This window comes from Lagopus muta, chromosome 3, assembly GCF_023343835.1.
Source record: "Lagopus muta isolate bLagMut1 chromosome 3, bLagMut1 primary, whole genome shotgun sequence".
NCBI classification, from domain to species: Eukaryota; Metazoa; Chordata; class Aves; order Galliformes; family Phasianidae; genus Lagopus; species Lagopus muta.
In genome coordinates, this window is record NC_064435.1 from 23132022 (window position 1) to 23147610 (window position 15589).

The following is a 15589-nucleotide window of genomic DNA, read 5'->3' on the forward strand; positions in this document are numbered from 1 at the left end:
ACTGGAAGTCGTTCGTGGATGCCCCATCCCTGGAGGCACTCAAGGCCAGGCTGGATGTGGCTCTGGACAGCCTGGTCTGGTGGCTGGCGGCCCTGCACAAAGCAGGGGGATTGAAACTAGATGGTCTTTGAGGTCCTTTTCAGCCCAGGCCGTTCTATGATTCCATGAAGTCCACTCGCACGGCTCCCAGCGAACACGGCCATACGGAGCACCAACCCAATGCCCGCAGCCCCACCGCGCGCTCCGCGCGTCCCCTCCCCGCGGGAGCGCGCCCCGCCGGCCCCGCCCCTCCGTCACGTGCGTTAGCGACAGCCGCCGCCGGCGCCGATTGGGCGCGGGGCGGAGCAGCCCGTCAGCTGTGCGCGCCGCTATAACAACAAAGGGCTGCGCGGGGCGCGGAGTTGGCGCGGCTGCGGCGCTGGGAGCGGCGGTGCCGTGCGGTCCGGAGGTGAGTGCGGGGCCGGGCGGTCCCGGCTCGCTTCTCGGCCCCGAGCGCTTCCCGCCTGCCCGTCCCTGTCGCACCCGGAAGGGCGGCCGGGGAGACCGGGTCGCCACCGCTTTGTCTCCGCCGAGCGGGGTGGCTGCGTCCCGGAGGAGCTCCGCGGGGTCCCGTACTCTGCGCTCCGCCCGGGTCGGTGGGGTCGGGCAGCGCCGCTCGCCGCGCAGCGCTCGTAGCCCGACCGGGAGCGCCTGGGAGCCTCCTGGTGGCAGCGGGAACAGCCAGCCCAGCTACAGCGGGAGAGGAGGAGTGCTGACGGCTCGGGGCTTCTTCTGTTCTTCGGCTCTTTCTTTTCTTTTCCTTACGTTCGTTTCTTTTCCCCGGCGCGTCCCTCTGCTCCGGCAGTCGCGCTGGGCGGGGCGCTGCTCGTTCAGCCGCCCTCATCCAACCGCGTCCTCAGCTTCGGTCACGGCGGCCCCGTGCCCTGCTGCGGGCGTAGGGCTGAGCGGTTGGAAAGCTGAACGGAGGAAAGGGTCTGGGCGTGTTAGCTGACAGCCGGCTGAACGGGAGCCAACAGTGTGCCCAGGTGGCCAAGAAGGCCAACGGCATCCTGGCTTGTATTAGAAATAGCCCTGCCAGCGGGAGCAGGGAGGTGATCGATTCTGTGCTCAGCTCTGGTGTCTGCATCTTGAGTGCTGTGCTCAGTTTAGGGCCCCTCAATACGAGAGAGACATCGAGGTGCAGGAACGTGTTCAGGGCAGCAGAGCTGCGAGGGGTCTGGAGCTCAAGTCTTGTGGAAGGTGGTTAAGGGAGCTGGGGTTGTTCAATGTGGAGAAGAGGAGGCTCAGGGGGCGTCTTAGTGATGCCTGAAAGGAGGCTGGTGTAACATGGGGGTTGGCCTCTTTCTCAGGTAACAGTGACAGGACTAAGGGGAATGGCATTACATTGCACTGGGAATGTTGAGGTTCGATATAGGGAAAATCTCAGGAGAAGTGGTGAGGCACTGGCACAGGCTGCCCAGGGGTTTGCCTCTTCTCCCAGATAACAGCAGTAGGATGACAGGGAGTGGCATTAAGCTGTGCCAGAGGAGGTTTGGGTTGGATGTTAGGAAAAGTCTCTTCTCAGAAAGAGTGGTGAGGTATTGGAAAAGGCTGCCCAGGGAGGTGGTGGAGGCATGGTCCCTGGAGGTGTTCAAGAAATGTGTTGGTGTGGCACTGAGGGATGTGGTGAGTGGGCATGGGTTGAGAGTTGGACTAGTTGACTGTTTCCGGCCTTGTGTGATTCTTCCTTGCTTCTCCCACTGCTGACTCTCAGTAACAGTGCTACTGCTTGGTGTCCGGTGGCCTCCTATCAGCGTGAAAACATGGCGTGTTTCAAAAGCTCTTATATAGAAAAACAACTAAAGTTAATGCAGTTTCAGGTGTTATCTTGAATCTTCCTTGGGGTGTAGAGGAGGAAACAGCACACTGACATTGGAAGCCAGTGTGCCTCATCAGTGTGGTCTGAGGGCTGTGGGTGAGGTGGCATGCAGGCCTTGGTAAAGGATGCAGCCTGCAAGGAGTACTGTTGGTTGGTTTTGTCTGCTGTGGTGTCTGTCCCATTCTGGATGGATATCTGCATATCGTTTTCCTTAGTTAATTATTTAAGCAGGTATTTATCTGTAAGAATTCCAACAAGCTGAAGTAATTCAAATGTTGTTCTGGTGAGATGAGTGCTCAGTCCCTGAATTTTTCTCACATGTAGCTGTTACTTATTCAGCTGGCTTCCATTCCTTGGGTTACACATGGATATCCAAGGGCTATCAGCATGCCATTGTGGGGACAACTGGCTGCTCAGCTCTCAGCAACAATGGGATGCCCTTATCCCAACCACTGCGTGCAGGGCTCAGGCTTGCTGGCTGTCATTACACCTAGATCTGGAGAAGTATGCAAGAAGCATTACTGTAATTAAACCAAGTCACCTCTCTTCATTCCTTGGAGTCAGTGAGGTTAGGGTGCTGAGGAGGGGTTTGGTGGGCTTGTGTTCTGTGTAGATGTTCTCACCTAGAGGTGTGGGCCAACAGTAGAGTGAAGCTTCTTACGGGAGGAGGACCTGGGAGGAAGGCTTCGGAGGGATCTGGGCCTCTTCTGTGTGTCACTGGGATGCCAGTGGGGCTGCTTCCTCCTGGGAAAGACTTTTGCTGGTCCCTCACCCTGCACCAGTGAGAGGGCTTCAGCTTGCTGCCCTCAGGATGCTCTCTGCTGCTTTGTCACTAAGACCCCTGTCACTGTTTTTTGCAGGTTTAACACAAACTGTTTACCAGCCATGACTCTCAGTGTCCTGTACCGAAACTAATAAAGCATCTGTGCACTTTAATCTCAAGTCTATGCCACCGTGCTAGAACAGTGTGAGCTGTGCCTTGAACCTTGGATATAAAGATCTACCAGCCAAAGTCTTGTTCCTGCCTTAGTAATGTTCCAGAGGTTAAATAACATGTTCATGGGAGAGATTGATGGCTTGTCCAGCCAAGAGCCAGAGTTCAGTGAGAAAGAAGATGACGAGTGGATTCTAGTTGACTTCATAGGTAAGGTGCCTGTCAGACCTGAGCTCTAGCCCGTACTGGTTGTGTTTCCGTGTGAAGAAACCATACAGACAACAGAAACTTGGTGAAGGCAAACTTGATGGAAGTGCAAGGTGCCTTCTGAACACGTGCATCAAAACGTGTTATGTAAACTGGTAAGAGAAATTACATCAGATTTATAAGCCTGACATGAGCTTCAGCAGAACCACTTGTGCAGATAAAATGTGCTTGACTTATTGCACAGTTGTATTGCTCGGCTGATAACAGCTGCTTTACGTGTCTAACCTGCGTTGTCAGGGAACTCCCTTTTCCCCTCCCCTTGGCTCATAAAAACTTGTGTACATACTGATAGGGGTTTGTTTCTGTTTTTGTTTCATATCCTGTTTCTGGCTACGTGTGACCTTGCTGTGTTTGTCTTTCTGCAATCACTGATGTCGGTGGCTCCCCTGATCACCTGCAGCAGACACTTGCACTAACTGCACCACGGAGCAAGATGACATTGCTGAAACATCACCTGCAGGCAGCTCGCCTGTCTTCACCTGCCTGCCATCTCCTCTGGAGCACTTGCCTGAGGCCAGCGAGTCATGCTTTATCCAATTTGAGTCGTGTCCCATGGAGGAGAGCTGGTTCATCACCCCTCCACCATGTTTCACTGCAGGTGGGCTGACTGCCATCAAAGTAGAAACCAGCCCTATGGAGAACCTCCTCATTGAGCACCCAAGCATGTCTGTCTATGCTGTCCACAATGCCTGCCACAGCCTCAGCGACCCTGGATGTGGGGATGAGGAATTCTGCAGACCGGGCAGTCCCAGGTACCTTTGCTTTCTGCCAAGCAAGTGCTGCTCATCTACTGCTAAATATATCTGGTTTCTACTTCATCAGTATAGACACTTAATACTGAATTTTCCAGCTTATTTCAGAGCGAGTGAATAACATGAATACTACACAGGTTGGGTAGGGTGATCAGGGCTGCCTGCCTAGAAAGATGTTATAAGAGATGACTGTGCTAGGAGGAAATGAGGTGTGCAGCTCTTACACTCAGAGGTGTATTTATGGAGCCCAGTGATTCCTTCACAGAACACACTCAAGTTCTGCTGAGACTGGTGGCAGTTACCTGTGTAGCTGATTGTGTACACTAGAAGACACTTTGCCCCCTTTGTGACTAGAAGAAAAGAAATTTAGCCAGGACGTATAGAGTTTTTTATTATAAGGATAGCAAAGCACAGGAACAAGTTGTTCAGAGAGGTGGTGTATGCCCCATCCTTGAGGACATTCAGGGTCAGGGTGGGTGGGGCTCTGGGCAACCATATCAAGCAATAGATGTCTCTGTTCATTGCAGGTGAGTTTGGTTATGTTGCCTTTACAGATCCTTCAAACTCAAATGATTCTATAGCCATGTGTATTTTACCATAAACATTAGTCAGTACCCTTTCTGTCACCTTGAGTTGAAAAATGTTACTCTAACAGGGAAGTCCATTTCTTTTTGTCACTCTCAACCTAGTAATAGGTTGGGATAGAAGACAAAATCTTGTAACACAGCTTGTGGAACAGACCCAAACTGAAATACTTAACAAAACTTGCATCTCTCAATGTGAGAATTTGTACTGCAAACTTCTACTTCTACCAAGGTGAGAAGTTGTGCCGTTCTAACCTTGAGTTCTAAAGACCTTGCCATTTGAGATTACTGTGGATGTGTTTTCTTGGTGCACTACTCCCTTGCTGCCAAGTGCCCAGTATTTGCATCTAGACCATATATCATGTGTATATTCATGCACATATATTTTTGTTGCTGTCACTACACGTTTGCCTGTGTTCCATTAACTGGAGTTAGTGGAATGTTTTGGGTATCCTGATTGACAACAAAGTGACTTAAATTATAGAAATCTTTGTGTGGGAAAACAATGAAAGTGCAGAGAAGCTGCTGTAGATAGATGCCCAATGACTTTGGGTCAGGTCCTTGTCATGTTTAAACTGCTCACTTCAGAGAAGTGAGTGACTGAGATGGTGCACGTGGCTGTGTTTTGAGCACAGTGCTGGTACCAGTACATGTACAGAATCGCATGGCATGCCGTGTGATTATCTGAGGAGGGCAGTTTGTGATATCAAAAACTGAGGATCTAGCTGAACTTAGGGGGAAGCTATGTGCACTCAGCACCTTTCAAAATTTGGGTTAGGAGGAGTCTGCAGGACAACCGTAGGCTCTTAGGCATGGCCTGGTAAAGGAAAGACCAGCTTTGATGAGTCCTCTCCAGTGCATGGTAACACCTGCAGTCAGATACTGGCTTCTCTGGTGACTTCTTTGCAAGAGGTAATGATATAAATTATTTGGGAGAAGAATCTTGTGTTATGTTATGCAGTGGAGTTAGGCAACCTTAATGTGTTGAGTGTCTCAGCTTTAGTTTCCCAAATGGCATATGATTAAGTTTCCACATGCTGTCTTCTCATTTGTTACCTTATCAGAGGATCTAGACCTCTGTATAAAACATCACTATTTGGGGTGGCAGAGCTGGGGGTTGATCTCAAGTCTAAAGCTGAGGTAGATCTCAAACTGGGAAAATCAATTGCACTGAAAGCACAGTAGGCTTTGAAAGCTGTCTTTAAGTCCCCAGTGGTTTAATGGTTGGCCGTTTAATGTTGTAGGGCCAAGAAAAGCTGCTTAAGGCACACTGGCACAGTAAGTACTGCTGTTTTGGGATAGTGCTGCTTGTGTGATCAGTTTGCTAGCAACACTGCTTCCTCTAGAGCCTTGTATGCCAAAACAATATTCCTTTTTAGGACTAACCTTTGTGCTGAATAATATAAATTGATCAAGCCTAACTGCATCTGCTTTAACAAGCCCAAATGCTAAGTGCAGAAAAATTACTTTAAAATATTAATTGGTGTGGGGTCTGAATCCTTTAATGTTTCTTGTGAGATCTGGCTATGTATTCTAACTGTAGTAGCAGTGCTTTCTAGCAATACAGATGCTGGGCACACAAAGTGTACGGAGCATCAGGCTGGCTTTAGATATAGCCCCTCTAAAAAGATGTTTTTGACCACGTGGTCAGAGGCTCATCAACCCAGTTCTCCCAGTGCCTGGGGCTCACTAGAGCCAGACTACCAAAGGCAGCCACTGAGATACCAAAATATGGAACTTTTCGTTTTGGAAGTCTTCATTTGTTCCTTCTAAATTCCTGCCGAAGTAAAAGGATGGCACAAACTTCTCCTGTGTTCTTTCAGTCAGTTGTATTTTCTCCCATAATAAGTCACAACACTTGGGATTAGCAGTTAATGCACTTGTTTAGCTAATGACACAAAGTAAAAGTGTGTTTAGGAAAAACACGTTCCAATGACATCCTGTGGTATGGCTTTCTAACTTTTTAAGGCTTTCTCTTCATCTGGAGTTCCAGCTCCAGCACTGTGGAGCACATGAAGGGACCACTATATATGGAAAATGGCAGCCCCATGTTTGCAGGCACCCTTGTGTAAATTGAGCTGGTGCAATCTGCTGAGCAGGTTTGTTTGAAGTCCTAGATTTAGGATAAATCCAATGAATGAATAGAAGAAAATGAGCATGTCATACTGTTAGTAGGCTTCAGTACAGTTGCTTCAAGTTACCTAGGAACTTAAAAAGCAAGTGGATTAAGTAGATTTTGATATTTAAAAGAAAAAAGGAGAGAGTAGGGGCATTGTCCCTTTCTGACAGAGCATATACATCCTTGTACACAGGGTGGAGGCAGGTAGAGGAGCTCAGCTCTGTGCCAGTCACCTCCTAGAGGAGACTTGAGAAGGATGAACCATGGTCATGGCAGTCAGTGCTTATTGCAGGCTCTCCAGAAGCCCATGGGGATGTTGTACAATAAATCCCTCCCCCAAAAAATACTGCATACAGGCATGCTACTGCTAAAAGACAGATTTCTGAAGGGATTTCTTGCTCATGCTTAAGCAGACTCCTGGCCTCTCGGACACCTTTCTGGGTACCAATGAGTTGCTCACTGGTAGCTGGAAATGCCTCTGGTCTCATACCAGCTGTGGCTCTCAGACTTGGGACTTGCTTTTCTCACTTCTAAAACCACCAAGTTATTTTTATCTTTACTCTTGAAGTTTCAGGAAACACCAGTGATTGCTTGGTGAAGTAGGGAAGTCAGTATATCACTATGTCAGTCCCTGCTTGCATGGGCTGCTGTTTTGTTTCTCACTAGTGCATGATGCAAAGGTTTGCCAAAACTGCTGACTCTCTCCACTTGTGAAATCAAGAGGACTGTTTGGAGAATGATCCTTTTGAGTTGTTTCCAGTGTGTGTCGCAACTTGTCTGTCTTTCCCGCTCCTGTGCATGAACTTGCACTTGCTCGCAATCCAAATTACGCTTTCACTAGTGTGCTTTTGTTTTCAGTTCAAACAACTAGTGTTCAAGGTGATTTTCTTTAAACCAAACTTTGCCTATCGGATAAATTTAAGTCTTCTAAAGCTGGATTGGTGACGCATGTTGCCTTGTAATTCTGATCTGTGCTGTGCTGTGGCGTTAGGGAAGTGGAGTGGGAAAGTAAGGGCACAGTGGCATTATACACCAGAAGCCCAAAAGCTATTTTGTTGCCTTGGTGGTAAAAGCAAGTTGGCAGTGCTGCTTACCGATGTGATTTTCTTAAACTGGCTTGGCCTAACTGGAGCCCAGATCTTTGTCCGGTACAATCAGTGTGCCTTCTTGAAATGCTGGATGTTCATGTTCTCGTGCCTTCTTGCATCTTTCAGTCCTAACTCAGAAACAATCTAAATGTGCATCTTTTGTTTCTAGACTGGAGGCCCGAAATGAAACAGGACAGCGTGTTCACTGCTTTGTCGCAGCTCTTCCTGCTCGTTCAAGTTTTCTGGAAAAAAACAAGAGCTTTCGTCCTACCCACTGGATAAAAGAACACAGCAAAAGACACTTCCTCAACAGAAATGGTCTCCGTCGCCAAAACCTCACCAGGGATTGCCACTCTCGGCATATCAAGCACAACGGACTGTTTGTTCACCAGCCTTGCCAGCGTCAGTTCAATTACTGATGGCTCTCGTGTTTTAATCTATGATCTGATTGTTTCTTAGGTTGCTCATGTTTTCACGCATAGGTGAGTGTGGTCAATCTGCAGCTGATCATCGATTCCCTCAGACACAATCACAACTAGTGCTGCATTTGTTTGATGACACATCTCCAAAAATCTTGCTACAGTCTAAATTATGTTAAGTATCGGTGTCTTAGAAGCCTGTCAGTACAGTAGCTCATGTGCTGACCTATCTACGATGTATAGATAGGTTCATAGTCTTTTAAAGAAGCTTAACTGAGGTAGAAAAATCAGTTATGTCTTTGCATTAATCAAAGTGGAGTTTAAAAATTTGAAGTTAGCCATATACTTTAATGACAAGTACTTGACAGCTTGTGTATCTCTCTGTATTAGGCATATCTGATTAAGTTCTAACAAGGAAATACCGTAGCTGCCAGTGAATATTACATAGCTATGCTGATCTGTTACAAGGGCAACTAATCTGAATTGCCTAGTACTTACCTTTGTTTGCATGGAGTCTGTGTAGTTGTGTTAGGTACTTAATATGAGTATCAGAAAAGGGTTAAACGTCCCTTTGGTATTTCTGCAGTATCTATGGCACTGGTGTTACAGATGAAGTACCTCACAGTGGAGTGAAAGGAGAAGTGGACCTATGGGTTAAGTACAGATGCATAAGCCAGAGAGCTAAAGCGCTCTACTTGGTACAGTTTGAGCTCTCTTCCCTTTCTAACTCTTTTTATTGTTGAAGATAAATTTCTTTTAAAACCTAATCTGTTCCATTTGTTCTGTAGTCTAGTTACTACCCCAAAAATAGTGGATCATCTGCTCTTCTAATTCCACAGGTAGCTGCTTTTTCAAAGAAGTCAGGCTGATGCTCAGCTATTTCTGAGCTGCTGATTGCTGTTAGATTTTCTTGTTTACAGGCTGAGAGTTGCTCGAAAATAGCTGGAAGAAGGACTTCTGATAGAACTTCTATCTCTCTATCTAATCTGTTCTCCCACTCAATCAAGTCTGAGATCAGTTGTGACTGGAAATGAAGAGCAGTGGGTGGCAAGGAGAAGAGCATGCTGAAACAGTCTTACAGAACTAAATACAGATAACGGTATATAAAATTTGAGGCACCTCAGCAGTGTTTTTAAGTCAACAGGGAGCAGAAAGACTGGATATCAATTCTGTGGGTTACTAGGGAAGAAAAGCCATTCAAAACTAACAAATAATCAAGTATTCATTCTTAAGAACGTTCTGCAAAATACTCTGTTGGGAGTAGGTGGGCACTTAAAGGCAAAAATACCCCAGCTTATTAATAGATTGTACATCACACTGCAGCCACATGGCACTCTGAACACTGATAGGTAATCTAGGAAGTGGGTAAAATCTCTTTGAAGGGGAGAGGGAACAGAAATTCTCACAAAAAAAGGGGGAATAAGTAATTTTACCTCCTTTCTATCAGTGTTGAAATGTTGTGTGGTCCTTTTTTTTTTTTTTTTTCCTCCCTGTGCTGGGTGCCTGGGGCATTCAAGTGTTAATGTGGCATTCAGTCATGTCTTCCAGTAGTCCTTAGACAGAAGTTTCCATAAGGACTCACATGGAGAGCATTGGAAATTGGGTGATGTCAATGTGAATTGTTCCAGACCTGCAACACTTGTTTTCTAAATCCATCCAAATGCTTCAGATTTTCTCAGAAGCCCAACAATTTGAATTAGTATTGATGTAGTTATAGTGTAGTGCATGATGTAGTTACTGCACGTAGTGCAGCTGGAATTGCTGGGGAGCATACCTAGTATGCAGGAGACAGCATTTCTTTCAGTTTTCATTTCTCACTTCAGTTTTGCTGCTTACCTGGGATTAGTTAGGGTTGTTGCAAGGGGATGTTGGCAAACACATGCATGTGTAAGAGCGAGTGGTGCTTTCCTGGATACACTGGCCTTTAAAACACATGGAGTTTGTGTGAACTGGGTAAGAGAACAAAATTGGTCACGTTATGAGCCTCAAAAATAGCAGTGAGAGTGTTACTGCTCTTTAAAGCCTTATGTATCCACATTCATATAACATTTCTGTGGTCCAAATACTCTGGCTTATCTCCAAGTAGCTGTAGTTTCTCCAGTCTTGCATCTGTACATATCTGTACCTGGCATAAACTTCTACTTGCCTCAGATGGTCTACCTTTACCACTCCAACTCTTTGTCCAGCTTAAACTTCCTTTTCCTCACTGCCAACTTTCTAGCTCAGGAAAATTCTGTGCTTTCCTGTATTATGTTTTTCTTGATATATCAAGTAACTACTTTCCTTCAGCTTTAATTTTCTTAAAGTTAAATGAAGGAAGATGATGTATCCACCTCCCTGTGTTGGAAGGAGTAATCCTTTGATCTCAACAGGGGATGGAATTGAGAGTGTAAAGGCTCCCAGGCATTAGAATGAGAGCCTTCGTCTGTTCTTAGCAGGCAAGTAAATGCAACTTTAGACTGCTCCTAGAGTTGGGAGAAACTCATCTTTTTTTTTTTTTAATACTACATTACTAGATAACTTTCTGGTGATGAACTCCTATATCTTTCAGGATATAAACTGTTTTGTTGCACAAAGCTGTGCTTCTCAACTTGTAATAGTGGAAACCGTGTTGTTGTGTGAGATAGTACTGCATCAACAGCTTTTTGTTAATTTGTTTTAAGTATTTATGTTGATCTAGTCCCATTTTATGCCTGGAGCTATTGGGTGATTAGATTCGTTTTCGTTTTTTGTTTTATTAGTGAGCTGTGTGGCTTTTTATATGGTTTTTGAACTGTACTAAAATGTTTTTTTGTTCTTGTAAAAGTGGAGGCCTTGCAGTGTCTCATACTGATTGACATTCATGAATTTTGCTGAAATGATATTTTCGTATACTGGTTAACAAACAGATCTGCATTTTAAACTGTGCCTTCTAGGTGTAATTTTACACAGCAGACTTGAAGATACAAAAGGGACATTTCAGATAGGATTAATACTGTACATCAGTCTATGCATATACGGCAGCTTCTTTCCAGAGCCACTTTCTATTTGTAGCAGTCTTTTTGATATGGAAGAGTGTCTCGCTCTTATTTTTAATAGTTTAACACAAGCCGAAAGCTGACAAAATACAGCACTTTGCCAAAAAGTAGCATTGCTTAACCGGTGTGTATTTCCTGAAGCCATCTTCTGTATTTTGTTTTCATGGTGCATTATGCACCGTGGGGAGACGTGATCTGAACTCTCAATAAATGGCCTATTAAAAATGTCAGTCTTCTGTCATGTCTCACGAATTTGAAATGTATGGGTGTCCCACTGGGGTGTGGTAGGCATGAGGAATCACAGAATTGTAGGGGTTGGAAGGGACCTCCAGAGATCGAGTCCAACCCCCCTGCCAAAGCAGGTTCCCTACAGTAGGTTGCACAGGTAGGCATCCATGAGTACAGTATAGAGCAAAATCCTTGCTGTTGTACAAAGGTTTCTCTGGGAATTGATTTGCATTATTTATCTAATCTACTTATCTACTAATATTACTTATTATCAAGTGATAATACATGGTCTAAGAGATACCTTGCGTCCCTGCCATTTGCTGTGCCTCCTGATGAGCCTGCTGAAGTGCAATAGGTGAGCAGGATGGAAAGTAGGGAAGTAAGCACACAGGGCAGGAAAGCTGGTATCAAGATAAACAACCCTGCTGTTACACAGGCTTGACGCTTTCCAGAGGTTATTAAAAAATCTAGTTGCTGTTGTATTCAATTGTTGTCTGCCCACTGGCTGATGAATGCTGATGCCCTCACTGGCTTCATCCAGTGGTGGGGGTTTTGCCTCAGGACAACACGGCTACCTGTGAGATCATGACCAGGCTGCCCAGGTCTTAGTCTCTTCCTGTCTGGAAAACTGTCTCCAACAGTGGGGACTGCACAACTTCTAGGAAACCTGTTCTGATGCTTGACTTTTGTAATTAGGGCCCAGAGAAGACCTTCCCATAAACTTCATTTTGGTTCTCAATTCATTGCCTTTGCTTGACCTCCCATGCACAGCTGTGACAGGTCTGCATCTTGTACTGGAATGCTGTGATTACCATTCAAGAGGTTGAATTAGGGATAGGTAATGTGAGGCATGTAAAGACCCTGTGCAAATGTGCAAGGGTGAGGTTAGGAAAGCCCGGCCACCTGCAACTGAGTCTAAGAAAGGCTCTGTATCATGGCTGGAACCATAATGCTCTGGAAGACAATAAGGAGCTTCTACACATATATCACCTGCAAAAAGAAGATTAGGAAAAAAGTAGGCCTGCTTCCAAACAGGGCAGGAGACCCTGTGTCAAAAGCATAGAGAAGACTGAATGCCATGTGTTCTTCGCTATAGAATCTAGCAGTAAGAAAGTCTTTGGAAATCATGGGCTTCTGAGGTTAGCAAAGGGAAGGCTGGTGCTTGGTTGAGGGGGACTGAGAAAAAGAACACTTCAAGAAATGGAACATAAATCTATAGGATGCATTCGTAACTGATAACAATCATTGACTCTCTAATGGTGTTGTGAGGACGCTCAGTCTTTCAGTGATTATAGCACTGAACAGGGTTCCTAAGGAGGGAAGGAAATCAAGTATTGTGCCTGTATTCAAGAAAGTAAAAGAAACAAAAAAAAAACCCACCTGGTAATTATAGGACAATCAGAATGGTTGAGCTCAGAAAGTTGTACACAGTGACACCAAGCCTAGCTAAAGGCCATTACCTGCTGTTGTACCCGAAGTGTTTATACTGACTGTGCTGCTGGGACTGCCACAGTTCAAGAAGCGTTTGGACAATGATCTCTAACATAAGATTTGATCTTTGAGTGGTCCTGTGTGAAGCCAGGAGCTGAACTCAATCCTTGGGGGTCCCTTCCAACTCAGGGTATGTTATGATTCCATCACTCCTATGCTGGTGAACGTCTTCATGAATGATCTGGCTGTCGGAACAGAATGTGCCATCAATAGGCTTGCAGAGAGTAGGATAAGCTGCTGGATGCACCTGTGCTGCCACTCAGAAGGATCTTAACAGGCAGAAAAGATGCACTGGCAGGAACATCATAAATTTCAGCAGGCGGAAATGCAAAGTCCTACATTTGAGGAAAAATTACCACTGACAATTCATACTGGGGCCAAGTGGCTGGAGATCACCTTTGCAAAATAGTCTGAGTATCAGTGGGTGCCTATTGTTGACTATGAGCCAGCAGTGCACCCTCGTGGTCTCAAAAGCTAAAAGCCTGCCCAGCTGCAAGAGGAAGGAAGGACAGAGCTAACAGGTTGACAGAGATGCATCTGAGTGCCGTGTCCAATGCTGAGGTCCCCAGTGTGACAGATGTGGATATGCTGCAGAGTCCAGTAAGGGGCCAGAAAGATCACAGAATCATAGGGGACCACCCAGTCCAACCCCCTGCTACACAGTGTGTTACTCAGGAAAGCATCCAGGTGTTTTGAATATCTCCAGAGAATGAGACACCTTCTCTGAGCAGCCTGCTCCAATGTTCTGTAATCCTTTTAGTAAAGAATTTTTTCCTCGTGTCTGTATGGAACTTTGTATGTTTCATTCTGTGCCCGTTGTCCCTTGTCCTGTCGCTGGGCACTGCTGGAAAGAGCCTGGCCCCCCACCCACTTGGCTCCCACCCTTTAGATACTTATCAGCATTGATAAGATCCCTACTCAGCCTTCTCTTCTCCAGGCTGAGCAGCCCCAGGTCTCCCAGCCTTTCCTCATGAGGGAGATGCTCCAGGTCTCTCATCACCTCTGTGGCCCTCAGCTGGACTTTCTCCAGCAGTTCCCTGTCTTTCTTGAGCTGAGGAGCCCAGAACTGGGCACAGCACTCCGGATATGGCCTCACCAGAGCACAGTATAGAGGGAGGACCACCACTCTCAACCTGCTGACTACACTTCTTTTCATGTGCCCAGAATATCAGTCAGTCTTCTCCTTCTTGAACCTTGTCATTAAACTCAGAGTCGAGGGATCTTCCTGATCAAGGGTGAGGCAGAGGAGGTGCTGAGCCTCAGCCTTGTCTGTGAGCACCGGCACCAGCCTCACAGGTAAGAAATTCCAGTTAGCTGGCTGCTAACCCTGTGTGGATTCAGGTGCTTTTTTCCATCAGAGTTTTGCTGCTTCTTGTGTCCTTCCCCCTCTCTGAGAGCTCTAAACAAAAACTTCCATCTGAAAAATTTGTGGCCAAGGAAAAGATGAGACATGTTCCTCCTGGTCTCACTTCATGTGCAAATGAAAGCAGTGACAGTCTGAAAGAAAAACAACCACTTTTTCTTTGGCTACTCTCATCTGATCAACCTGAATTATCTTTGAAGGCGTGTCTCCTGAGTTTATCTTTTCCTAGGAAAATCTAGATCTCTGGGTTTTCTTATGCTTCTTTTTTTTCCCCTCCTCCCTGTGATAGGATGGAAAGACAGGTAAAACATTTCCCACTTGTGTTCTGTCAACTGTGCTGGTAACTTCAAAGAGCACGGTTCTGTCATTTCACAGAATCACAGAAACACCAAGGTTGGAAAAGACCTACCAGATCATCCAGTCCAACCATCCATCCATCACCAACAGTTCTCACTAAACCATGTCCCTCTACACAACATCCAGCCTTTCCTTGAACACCTCCAGGGTCGGTGACTCCACCACCTCCCTGGGCAGCCCATTCCAGTGCCTGACCACTCTTTCAGAGAAGTAGTACTTCCTAACGCCCAGCCTAAATCTCCTCTGGTGCAGCTTGAAGCCATTCTCTCTAGTCCTATGGACACTTGCAGCTGTCCAATCCTTAAACTGGAACAAACTGGGGAACAAAGTGTTCTGCTTAACTGAGATGATGAAACAGAGTTTGAGCAACAAAGTGCCTGTCTTTCCGAAGAAAACTCTGAGGGAAAGTTTTCATTTTCAAGCGTAGGTTTTGTGTCCTGCCTGTTTATCAAAGCTGGAGTGTGTGCTCCAGCTTCCTGTACGCATAGATCCTTGCACATCTCTGATGAAGCCATGATACTAATTACTGAAAATGAACACTGATAGACGTTCTCCATGTTGTTTCCTTGTTCAGTTGTTCATTATCTGCTTTATTTGTCTCACTGAAATACTTTGGTGCATGTTTACAACCACAGAATGCTACCTCCACAATTCAGCAATACGTGCAAGTAGAGTTCAGGCTTCTTAATGAGAAGTAATTCTTAATGTGGCCTGGTTGTTCCCATGGCGTGCTCACAGTAAGTTGTTCTCAGAATAAATAGGACTGAACCGAGACTTAGCAGTGTGTTCATAAATTTTTGTGCCTCAGCCAGTCCTTTTCTCCATGACAATACTGTCTTGGAACTACTGCTCTATGACTAACACTTCAGAAGTTAAAGTCTCTCTAAGTGTTCCAAAGTGTTGCAGGCAGATAGATGGTTGAATCCTCAACAATCTTAATGAGACAGCTAACTATGTTTTAATTTCATGGACAAGCCAAGGAAAAAGAACCACAGAAAAAAGAACAGCAACAAAAACAGACAGATAAAAATAACAGAACAGGTCAGATCTCGGTTTGCAGGCATGGGCAGTCTGTATTTCTTTTGAAGCTCAGCTTCTACTTTATGACCAAA

The 15589-nt window shown here is 45.8% G+C and overlaps 1 protein-coding gene across 3 annotated transcripts; it reads left to right on the plus strand.

The window, feature by feature from the left end:
• Positions 1-325: 325 nt before the first annotated feature.
• TP53INP1 (tumor protein p53 inducible nuclear protein 1) lies at positions 326-10521 on the plus strand. Of its 3 annotated transcripts, XM_048940031.1 has the most exons (5): positions 326-448; positions 2719-3002; positions 3460-3811; positions 5640-5673; positions 7772-7895. In XM_048940031.1, exons 2-5 carry the CDS (start codon positions 2891-2893, stop codon positions 7787-7789), a joined length of 516 nt encoding a protein of 171 aa, XP_048795988.1. In that variant the 5' UTR covers positions 326-448; positions 2719-2890; the 3' UTR covers positions 7790-7895. The 3 variants fall into 3 exon arrangements, with proteins under 3 accessions (XP_048795988.1, XP_048795985.1, XP_048795987.1); XM_048940028.1 differs by lacking the exon at positions 5640-5673 and having other exon boundaries at positions 7772-10521; XM_048940030.1 differs by lacking the exon at positions 5640-5673 and having other exon boundaries at positions 3463-3811; positions 7772-10521.
• Positions 10522-15589: the final 5068 nt, after the last annotated feature.